The 12887-nt window shown below is 35.3% G+C and overlaps 1 protein-coding gene across 1 annotated transcript; it reads left to right on the top strand.

The window, feature by feature from the left end:
• The first annotated feature begins 12226 nt into the window (after positions 1-12226).
• On the top strand, positions 12227-12661 carry LOC141673356 (uncharacterized). The gene has a single exon (XM_074480093.1). It carries the CDS (start codon positions 12227-12229, stop codon positions 12659-12661), a length of 435 nt encoding a protein of 144 aa, XP_074336194.1.
• Positions 12662-12887: the final 226 nt, after the last annotated feature.

Below are 12887 nucleotides of genomic sequence, written 5' to 3'. Positions count from 1 at the left end.
ACAGAAGAGAACATCTTTTCCAGGTAGAGCAAATTTCAGTGCAAGCAAAGTGTTAGAACTCGTCCACGGTGATCTGTGTGGGCCGATTACTCCGGCAACAACTGGTGGCAATAAGTATATGTTCTTGCTCGTAGACGATTACAACAGAGTTATGTGGGGATACTTACTGAAGAGCAAAGATGAGGCTTTTGAGGCCTTTAAGAAATTTCGAGCACAAGTCGAGAATGGAGATGAACGGAAGGTGAGAACACTTAGAACGGACAGGGGTGGCGAGTTCATGTCTAAACAGTTTATTGTATACAGTGAAGATGTGGGTATAACAAGACACTTTACTGCCCCATACTCGCCCCAACAAAATGGGGTAGTCGAAAGGCGAAATAGAATTGTTCTTGAAATGGCCCGAAGTTTTTTGAAGGAGAAATAACTTCCCTTGACGTTTTGGGGGGAAGCTATTCGACACACAATTTATGTGTTGAATCATCTACCAACACGAGCTGTAATAGACATGAGTCCATTTGAAGCATGGTCGGGAATTAAACCAGACATCGGGCACATAAAGGTATTTGGTTGCTTGGCACATATGAAAATTCCCTCAGTGTATACAACAAAGTTAGATGATCGTAGTAAACTGGTGATTAACCTTGGTAAGGAGCCTGAATCGAAAGCATATAGGTTATACGATCCAGAACAAGGAACAGTTCATGTCAGCCGCGATGTAGTCTTTGAGGAACACAAGGCATGGCAGTGGGAGAGTAATGAAGGAACAGACGGAAGAAATCGAGATACGTTTGTGGTTTTTGGGGCAAATAGTGGAACTGAGGAAGATAACTCTAATGACGCAGATGGTGAAGAAATATTCAATGATATGACTGGGGGGTTGAGTTTTTCTAGAAACTGAGTCTGTGCACAACCCTTCTGTAACAGAGACTGTGGTGACACCGAGTTCATCTACTGCAATCTCTGCAGCATCTACAAGCACTGCAAGCTCAAGTGGGCCAAGAAGGCATCGTCCATTGAGTGAAATTTACGACGACATACAAGAGATTGAGTTGGATGATAAAGAGGTCATGTTAGCAGGGCTGAAGGAACCTACAAACTATGCAATGGCTGCTACTGGACAAGACTGGAGAGAAGCCATGAGATTTGAGATTGAAGCTGTGGAAAAGAATAAAACCTGGCAGTTAACTGAGCTTCCACCCGGACACAAGGCCATCGGGTTAAAAAAGGTTTACAAAACGAAGAGGGACGCAAGTGGAAACATTCTCAAGTATAAAGCATGTATTGTGGCGAAAGGGTACGTATAGAAACAAGGTAGAGATTTCGAAGAGAACTTTGCTCCTGTGACATGTCTTGAGACTTTGAGAATTTTGTTGGCATTAGCTGCGAGATACGGCTGCGAGGTCCTTCATTTGGATGTAAAGTCGGCATTCCTAAACGGAGAAATAGTTGAGGAGGTTTATGTTGTGCAGCCGGAAGGGTTCATTAAAAAGGGGCCGGAACACCTTGTTTAAAAGTTAATTAAGGCACTATATGGATTACGACAAGCACCCCGTGCATGGTACTCGAAACTGAGCAAATATCTGGAGAAGCTCGAATTTTTGAGGTGCCCTTACAAGCATGCTGTATACACAAAGATGATAGGTAATGATGTTCTAGTAATTATAGTCTACGTAGATGACTTACTGGTTACAGGGACAAAGCTTTCGAGTATTGACGAGTTCAAAAACCAGATGGGGGAGAGGTTTAAGATGAGCAACTTGGGTAAGCTGTCTTACTATTTGGGTTTGGAGGTGAAACAAAGAGCGAGTGCAATCCAGCTGAAGCAAGCAGCTTACGCGAAGAAAATCTTAGATAGAGCTGGTATGTGGAACTGTAATGCTGTTAGATTTCCGATGGACCCAAAGGAGAGCATTGTGAAAGATGAAGGGGAAAACGAGTTGATACTACTCAATTCAAGAGTATGATTGGGGGTCTCCGCTATCTAGTTCACACAAGGCCAGATATAGCCTACACAGTTGGTATTATAAGTCGATATATGGAAACTCCTACTGTCATGCACGAGTTAGCAGCAAAGCGAGTTCTACGATATATCAGAGGGACCCTGAATTATGGCTTGGTTTATGTGAAGGGCAGTGGCAGTGAATTATTGACAGGTTTTTCTGACAGCGATCTCGCTGGTCACGTTGATGATCGATGAAGTACAGGGGGCATGGTGTTTTACCTAGATGAAGGACTGGTAACCTGGGCATCACAGAAGCAGAGAAGTGTGGCGTTATCGTCGTGTGAGGCCGAGTTTATGGCGGCCACTGCAGCAGCCTGCCAGGCCATATGGCTGAGGAAAATGGTGAGTCAAGTGACTGGTAAGTATATAGAACCAGTAGTGCTCTACATTGACAACAAGAGTGCAATCGACTTAGCCAAAAACCCAGTCTTCCATGGACGTAGTAAGCACATCGACATTCATTCCCATTTTATAAGGGAGTGTGTTCAGAATGGTGACATTGTGGTTAAACATGTGAGTACAGACTTGCAGCGGACAGATGTATTAACAAAGGCACTACCTACAGCACGGTTCGAGAAGATGAGACAGCTGCTTGGTGTTCGTGATCTCCAAACAGTGGCTTAGTAGTTTAAATTAAGGGGAGAATGTTGATTTAATTAATCTAAACTAGTAGTTATTATTATTATTATTTAGGAGAAGTAATTTATTTGAACTAGTCTGCACGTAGTTGAGAAAGTGTAGGAGAGTCGTGGAAAATAAACGTTAGGATAGTAGAGAAGTTTTAGGAAGTTAAACGCTATTTTCTAGCCATCAGTTAGCATGCATGTTTTCTATTTATGTTGTATATATCTCATTTGCAGAAATAAGAACACAGGTTCTACAACGTCTTTTGTTTTACTCATTTCATATATGCAAACACCTATATCTATATCTATATTACTGGAGTAATTTTGCAAGACTTAGTTCTTTGTATAAGTTCTTAGAATTTGGGTGCCTCTGTGAATAAATTCGCGATTCTTTTAGTTTGCATATGCTATTTCACACATCATGTGTAGGATTTTGTTGAGTTATAATGTCCTATTATCTAATTTAGTTTTTTTTATTTATACAAATGTCAGCTCATGTGTATATACATATTTGATACAGAGGGGTGATTTGTTATACATATGTATTGTTTATCTTTTCACCTATATAAATTGAAGTTTCTGGTTTTTGACTTATTACCTAAGTGTAGCCTTGTGATAAAATAAATATTCTTTGTTTAATTAAAGCTCTAGCCCTAGAAACACACCGTATGCATACTATTAAGTCCATGAAGCAGTGCTATATTGGGAACTAGTTATCAGTTAGAATATTATTGTACACGGTTGGCTTTGCATTTTGAAGTTCTTTGAATCATTGATTATGTATTTTTCTTGTGGAAACACTAACACTTAAATTTTAAGTTATCACCTTTCCACAATGTATACAAATTTAATTTGTTAATAAATCATAATTTCTATAAAGATTATGTACTCATCCCGGAAAAATAATGACAGTAAGGTTAGTTCTTCGGTACATAACCCTCGTAATAGGAATTATTTATCCCCATCTACCATCTAGCCGCACTATCTCACAGTGCATCTCCTCACAAAGATGAAATACATTCTAGAAAATGAACCCTGGATTTTTTCAACCGATGATTAATACACTAAGCATCTCCAAGAAAATTGGCAGGCAGGAATTATGTGAACTCTTTCTTTGTTTAATATTTTTTAAATATTATAATGAGTTTGAATTTAGCATATAAATTATTCTCTGCATCATTAAAGAAGCAATAACGTGCTATAAAAATTTAATTTGGGTGCACTAAATAAAGTTCTATATTTTAGAAGATTTAAAGGTATGCATTTTATTTTCAAAAATTTAAATGCTCAAGTGATTTTATTTATTGTCTTTATTTACGATTAAAATTATTGTACTACTTTTTTCTAGTCCAGTTGTACATGTAAAATGATAGCCAAATGTCACATATCTTTTCTAGATATTACCTAATCCCAACCTTAAATTTAGTGCAATATAGTACATTACAACCATAGACATCTAATCATTTGTGTATGTTTTAGGTAGATTGTGTCTTGTAAACTAGCTTAATAAAATAAATCGTGTCTTTTCCATTATTGGAACGTCATAGTTTATATCTTTTTCTAAACACTTTTTTAATGACATGTAAAGGAACATTTTAGGTCCATTTTTTAGCTTATACGTCTGTTATGAGCAGCTCCAAAAAACTTTTTACATCTGTTGAAAAAAACAGAAGCAAAAGTTTCAAATTTTATGTGGATGTCTTATGGTATACGCGTATGTTCCTCACAGACGCAATAAACAATATGCGTCTGTTGCCCAACAGCAACATATACTCTTTAACTATACAACTCCTCCCTACGCGTCAGTTGAGAACAGACGCAAATAACCTATTTCAACAGACGCGTATGACAGTTTTTGTACTAGTGCATGTTTTGTGATTCTTTTCTAGTTTTATCAAGTTCTACTATATATATTTGTGTGTATATATACATGCTGATATGATAAAGTAAATAATTTTTAGTATTGACTTGATAAAGTGTTTTGGCTCTTGCACATATACTTGCACTATCATTATTTTTATAGCTACATTACACAACCCTTGATCACCCTTGATCAGCCTAAGTTCTGATAAATAATTTGCATTCTTTAAATTAGATATGGTTTAGTTTGAATTTGCTTTCTGTTCTTTTTAAGGTTTATTATTTTGAGCAATTTTTTTTACTATTAGCCAATAATATACAGGGCTTTGCAATTACTCCAATTGTGCAAATGATGCAAGGTATTGGAATCAATAATGTGACATTGAACCATAATAATTTTCAAAGCAACAAAGATGAAAACGAAGATGAAGATGCTGGTCAGTACGTTTATTTTTCTATAGACTAAAAATCTAGTGTTATCTAGTAGCTAATCCTTGGGATACAACAACTAATGTCTAGCAGCTTACTTTTTAAAATTAAAAGTCAATTCATATTATGGATATGTTGGTCTCCTATAGAGGCTCTGTAATTATTTCGCTAATAATAGTCACATTTTCTTGTTATATTTGACCAAAATCAGTCATTTTTACTAATTTGACCAACTCAAATGTGGTCATATTTATAAATTTGACTATATACTAAACCAATCAAATTTATAAAAATGACTGATAATGTGTCAGTCAAATTTATAAATTCGACTGTCGTCTGTCATATTTAACTAAATATGACCGATTTTGCTAAATTTGACCAGCCTAAAAAGACTGACATAATGTCGTCATATTTAATCAAATATGACCGCACATTCATATTTGGTTAAATTTGACTGAAATTTTTCGGTCATATTTAGCCGTTTTTCTTGTAGTGTTTGTATTCAAACTCAAACTCTTCCAAAAAAATATATTAGACCAACATAATTATATAATTATAATGACATTTTATGCATGTGAAATGTCATATTCTCGGTGTTGGTTATGAAATTTTAGAAAAAAGTTACCATTAGAAATTGACCACTAACTTTCTAACCACAATACCACCATACCACTTCATACACCACATGTGAAATGACATATTTGTTGAGTGTTTGTTATAATCAAAATTAATCTATTGATAGGTATCATCCAAGCCAAACCACTAAGGGTCAAATCCCATCTTGCCCTTATACTCTATGTCTATGTCATGTTATTGATTGATTATTACTTTAAATTTTTTTAATCTTAACATTTGTTATACAAAATATTATTAGATATTATAAGTATTATTTAATCGATTCCGACAAATCATTTTTTAAATAAATTTTATCCCTGTACTATAATTGGAAAATTTAAAGAATATTTGTCCATTTTCATCGGTATCCTTGAAAATAACTATTAGATCAAATCTTAAAAGGAATATAGTCCCATGATGGTATAAATTAACCCATATACTAATAAAACTTAACTCATGTATTAATAATGACCTGATTATTTTCCTCCGATTAGAATTTCGGTATTAAATCCTCTAAAACAAATAATTTTTATGAATTTTAATCATGAACTTAATATCTGTGTCGTATGAGAGTAAAATTTGGCATATTCATTTTTTTATGTGGTATTGTGTTTATTAGCTATTTCCATTATTATAACTTACATGATAACAATTTTTTTTATATTTTTCTTTTTCATATTTATTAATTCAGTTACTTAAATATTATAATTCCAGTTACTATAAAATGAAGGATAGTTACAATAAAACAAATTTGAACACTTGCTAGAATTTTATAGTTCTCCACAATATCCAAGCAAATAATTTTTTTAGAAACTAATGGCTTATCTAAAGAACATTCCCACTTTCATCTAGCTAGGGAATTCAATGCAGAAATAATATTGTTGTTGTGTCCAACCATGCCCATCCTCGATACTTTCCGTGACTTCCAACTTAAATCAATTATTTCTGGTAATTTGATTTTCGGGATATCAGTGGATGAGAAACAAATCCTGCAAACCATGCATTCAAACTTTATCTGAGTAAATAATTATCTCTTAATCAATTAAAAGGAGCACATTATTGTGACCAAGACATATCCTTAAAGGGAGACAAGACTTGATTTACCAGTAGCCTTTGCATGCTTAGTTGAAACTGGATTTTCATTGGGCAAGAAAGGACAAGATCTCTTTGCTTTTCTGCTCCCTTGAGCTCTAACGAACTCTTGTCCTGTGAACGTGTAGACCGTTTAAGTTAACAATGTATTAGCCAACAATATTAGTATACGATCATTTACTTGGACTTCAGAATGGGTATTATTACCATTGCATGAAGAAGGCCTTTCCCCTGTTTGTTGCAGAGTTTGAGTTCCGATACCTTTTCCAGCAGGTGCCTTGTTCTCCACCCATAACAATTCTTTCATTGGACGGGTTTTTTTGTACTCTCTTTCGTCGTCACTGTCAATGACATCAGTGACAACATTCAAAGCTTTATCACCCTCTTCTACAACAACATCAGTTTCGAAACCTGGCATGATTAATTGTTGTTAGTTAAAAAGTATTGTTCATTATATTTTTATATTATTTAAATTTACAATAATTTTTTTTGGATCAATACCTTATTGGTACATTTATAAATACGAATATAAATATTTGTTGTTGAAAGGATTCAAACCTGAATCTTATTGGATAGTGTATAAGTAATAATATAAATATTTGTTGTGGATGGGGTTCGAACCTCAAAGATTTAGTAGTGTATAAATAATAATATAAATTTTTGTTGGGTTCGAACATGAGAGCTTGAGTACTGTATATATTATTTTAATATTTGAATCTAACGGTACTAATCATTGATTAAAAAGATGTGACACCTTTTTGAGCAGGTGCCTTATTCTCTACCCGTAACAATTCTTTCAATGGCCGGATTTTTTTGTACTCTCTTTCATCGTCACTGTCAATGACATCAGTGAACACATTCAAAGCTTTATCGCCCTCTTTTACAACAGCATCAGTTCCGATACCTGGCATAATTAATTGTTATTAATTGTATTTTAATTACAATTAGGAGAAAATAGCTAGAAAGTGTTCCTTCAAATTCCAGCTGTCCAATTTATAATTTGATCAATTTCATTTTTTCCAATTTTAATCCAATATGTTGATTTACATAGTCCAGACCATTATATAATAGCTATAAAAAGAATGTACTAGTGTATGATGTTTAGAAATAGGGATATAAGTGCACCTGAAGTTTCAGAGGTTTCCAGGAGTTGAGGTTGATCAGATGTCATAATTTCTACCGCTACGCTCGCTAGCAATTGTAGTGAAACATTATATGGGATCTCTGCTTCACTTTCGCCAATACTGTGGACCATGTTTACGTCCTTTGCAGAGGTTTAGTATTGTTCTTTTTGTGGGAACCTATACATAATTAGCTTTTGTTACAGATCAAATAACAATAATTAAAAAAACAACAATTTAAAGAACATACCGATGTAGTGTTTTCAAATGCAAAGTATAATGGGAGCAAAAAATAGAATATAGATATTACTTATATAATACATAAACATAATACTGTAACCCCACACCTCTTGGTTTAGCCTTTTTGTGGGTTTAAATCTTGTCAAAAATAAGGGGGGTGTGTGTCTATTTATGTTTAAGAGGGGTGTATTCAATCAAGATTTTGAAATATTTATGTGGATTTTTGAAATCAAGGGGCATTCAATTAAGATTTTAAAAAATCTTTTAAAATCTGATGATATTTAATAGTGATTAGAATATCTTTCAAAATCTGAGTGTATTCAATTTAGATTTTAAAAAATCTACCAAAATTTGACGACATTATTCAATTTGAATTTTTAAAAGTCCATCAAAATCGGATTGTATTCAAAAGTCTGTGGATTTTTTTATTTGAAAACCTTGTGGAGTTTGATGGATTTACTAGTTCATTTTTAATCTTTTGAAATCTCTTTAAAATACATGAGATTTTGAAGGATTTCTCGAAATTTCACAAAATCAGCTAGACTCTACAAGATTTTTTGAAGGATTATTATTGATCTTTTAAAATGTGAAATGAATACACCCCTCCAAGTAACAAAAAAAAGTAATAATGATAAAAGTCTATCTACCTCCATCAACCCTGAGCTTAATTGAAAAATCTTGAGCAGTAGTGCTTGAAGTGACAAAACAGAAACGAATTGAACTCAGATGAACTTTTAATCAAACAAAGTTTTAAGATACAGAATAATGATGTGTAACTTTACCGAACTAATATTCTTGTCTAAACTCGAGTTCGGTATATTCGAAACGAACACAAATCGTTCACGAATATATAGAGATGAACCGAAAACAAACTGTTTATGAACATTATATATTATTTTAAAAAGTAATTTTTACCTATATTTTTATTTAAAATTTTTGTAAAAAATAATATTTATTTTAAGTAATTATAAATTTAATTAAATATAAATTATGAATAATATATATTTTATATACAACTATTTTTGTCGAATCAAACTCGAGTTTAACGAATGAGTCGAACTCGAGCTGAACATAAACCGACCTCAAGTCGAACAACTTGAAAACTTGATTATGTTCATTAAAATTATCGAACAAATTATGTTGTTCGAACTCGTTTTCGATAAGAGAAATTGAATGAAATTATCGAACTCATACAAGGACGAACTCGAACGAGTTTGACGAAAATCATGTTTTTTAATCCCTTAAGAAAATATAAGTAATGGAAAAGGAATACTGTATCGAGAAATGTTGACAATTTACATTCATATTGCATGAGTCTATAGACAATGACTTTGCACAGTCTTCTAGTTCGTTCGATCTTTTATCAGCAGCATCAACACTATAAGGGGAAATCTCTCGGACACAAGATTTACATCGCCACCACCTATGACGAGAAATATCTACTGATCCTCGTTGTTGCTCCCATGTACTTTTATTTATACCATTGACGGGGATGCAAGCAATCGGGTTTTCATTTATCACATCAGCCACGTACTCCAAGACCATATACATAAAGTAATTTATTTATGTATCACAATAATTAAATATTAAGTAAACTACTCTTAAAAAATCTCAAGATATTTGAAAAGGCTTGAATTTGTTAAAGTGTTATATTCAACTGTTTCTGCACCCGTAGAGTGCAAAAATCGAGCATAGAACAAATTTTTAAAGAAATGAATACAAAAGTTTTTTATCAACTCCCTCAAAACCCACAAACAATTAAAATCAACGAAAAATCTTTTAAAAACCATGGATTATTATTTATCCTTTAAAATGTGAAATGAATACACCCCTCCAAGTAACAAAAAAAAGTAAACATGATAGAAGTCTATCTACCTCCATCAACCCTAAGCTTAATTGAAAAATCTTGAGCAGTAGTGCTTCAAGTGACAAAACAGAAATGAATTGAACTCAGATGAACTTTTAATCAAACAAAGTTTTAAGATACCGAATAATGATGTGTAACTTTACCGAACTAATATTCATGTCTAAACTCGAGTTTGGTATATTTAAAATGAACACAAATCATTTATCACATCAGCCACGTACTCCAAGACTACATACATAAAGTAATTTATTTATGTATCACAATAATTAAATATTAAGTAAACTACTCTTAAAAAATCTCAAGAAATTTGAAAAGGTTTGAATTTGTTAAGTGTTATATTCAACTGTTTCTGCACCCGTAGAGTGCACAAATCGAGCACAGAACAAATTTTAAAGAAGAGGATGGGAGGGCTCGACCACCTTGGATATCATAATTTAAAATCAAGATATCTCTAAATCTTGGGGTATTACGACAACTCCTTGATTGATTCAAATATTATTCAACAAAAAAATGTTATAAAACAAAACATTCAAGGTGCCTCATAGTATGCATTATATATATATGTCCAGGAAAGCTAAGTCCACATTTATATCCACATAGATATATTCTAGAAAGTGAAATGCATCTAAGCAAGGGGAAAGAGGGTTACCTCATCGAAAAAGGCTTACAATTTAAATTCTCCTCTTTTCGTAGAACATCTGAATTCATTGAGTTTGTGGATGATAAATCTATTACGTCAGCAAGTTCATTCACAAGCTTTGGCGCACCTTCTATGGAAGTATAAGCACGGTTCTTCTTCATCCTAAACTAAATCCATAGCACCTCTTGAGATAGAATAAAATTTTATTGGAATCGCGAATGGTATGTGATATGGATAAAAATACATCCTAAAGACACATTAATATCGCATTAATTGCACTTGGGCTTCTTGTCCGAAAAGTCCAACACAGGCCTATCTGGTCCAAGCTTCGTAGCAGGCATGTCTGGTTTAAGCTTCGTAACAGTCCTACAACGGCCCAAGCAACCAAGGCCCACCAGCGGAGGTCATCCAAGTCCACGAACACGAGCTGTTCACGGACTAGGCCCAATACGGCTGGAAGAGCAAAGACATGTGTTCTAAACGGACTCAAAGTCCTACATAGAAGGTTCTGGATCCCCTTCCCCAAGAGGACTCCTATTTACCATCTAAGTTGGAGACTTGTCCACCAAGTCTCCCAACAGAAGTCTAACCCTAGACTCACCACTATATAAAGGGCTCTACCCCTCAATGTAGAACTACGTTTTTGGCTTGATTCTCTACAACACAGAGATACGTAGGCATCTTGCTAGGACCGATAGTCCCGAACGCAAGAGCAGCCATTAAAGCTCGAAGCTCACCAAGCCTAGCATTAAATACTAAAGTACTCAGGTTTTTATTCCACAACATTTGGCACCGTCTGTGAGAAGACTACAACAACCAAGGTGAATACACGAGGAAGAAACTAATGGTGGAACAGACACTCCTGTTCCATAACGAACAGTCGCATCAGTGGTGGAAGTACCACCTCACTCAACTTATGCCTCCTCACAAGGAGGAACCCTGGTAGGGGCAACTGAGGCTCAACCACAAGGGTCGACTCCCCCGGCTCCTCAAGGAATGAATCCCCAATTGCAATAGGTACATGCACCTGTGAGCTCTCAGCCCGTTGGGTATGAGTACTCGATGATCGTGACCACTAACCACCCTTACGGGATGCCTCTATACCCTGAAGTTGAAGGGAGTGGACACTCTGATAGGGGTGAAGCACAAGGGCGGATACCCTAATACATACGTGGTTGGGCTCCTATTCCGGAGGATCAAGAATTCTCAGGACCTTATACTAAAAAAGAATCTGAATTATCTGATGATGATGTTGCTCTAAGAAGGAGACGTGTTGGTAAAGAACCAATGGGTGATACTAAACACCGCTCCAGGAGCACTCAAGGGATGATCCCCCAAGACGTTCAAGAGAGGATCAGGGCTCATGAAGCTGAGATCCAAAGATTGAAGTGTGACCTAGAGGCACAACTGACTCCAAGACCCCCACTTGCTCCAAGACGAAGAGGTCCTCCCCCAATCATAAATCTGGATGGTCCAATACCAAGAAGGGCAGTTGCCCCAAGGGCTGATCCAAGTGATCTTATACACCTGGGAGATCCCAATGATCCAAACCCACCATTCACTGATGAGATAATGAACACTCACATTTCTAGGAAGTTGAAGATGCCCATCATCAAAGCATATGATGGTACTGGCAACCCTGCTAACCATGTTAGGACGTTCTCTAATGCCCTGCTGCTACAGCCCATGAATGACGCTATTAAGTGTCAGGCCTTCCCTCAAACCCTGTCGGGTATGGCTCAAAGTTGGTATAGTCGTCTGCCTCCGAACTCTATTGGGTCCTTTAACGACTTGAGCCAAGCTTTTATCAAGCAATTTATAAGTGGCAGAGTGTACGAGAAGAGTTCATCCTCTCTCATGGGCATAATCCAAGGAGTAAAGGAGTCCTTGAGAGAGTATCTGAATCGGTTTATGAAGGAGGCTTTGAAGCTCCCTGATCTTGATGATAAGGTAGCTATGATAGCCCTACAGCAAGAGACTAGTGATGAGTTCTTTAAGATGTCCCTGGCTAAATTCCCTCCCGAGAGTATGTTGCAGCTCCAGGATAGAGCCGGAAAGTATATCAAGATGGAGGAGAGTATGAAGAAGACAGCTGTGAATAACGAACCTACTGGAGACAAGAAGAGGAAGACGGATCAGGAGTATGACGCTAAGGACAAGTACCCATGAATTAGCAAAAGCTCTGACTCCTCATCTTCTAAGAAGAATCAGCAACAAGGTTTGCAGGGTATGCGAGGTACTCTAATAACATAAACAACATATTAATAAATATGAAATTATTTATTAAATTTTAAAAAAACACTGGGGTACTCTAATAACATAAACAACATATTAAGAATTATTTTAGTCACCGGTCAAATTTATTTTAAATGGTATAAATAAATGTTTAGTACGA

The sequence above is a fragment of the Apium graveolens genome, chromosome 7 (assembly GCF_009905375.1).
Source record: "Apium graveolens cultivar Ventura chromosome 7, ASM990537v1, whole genome shotgun sequence".
In the NCBI taxonomy this organism is placed as follows: domain Eukaryota; kingdom Viridiplantae; phylum Streptophyta; class Magnoliopsida; order Apiales; family Apiaceae; genus Apium; species Apium graveolens.
This window is presented reverse-complemented; position numbering and strand designations above follow the sequence as displayed.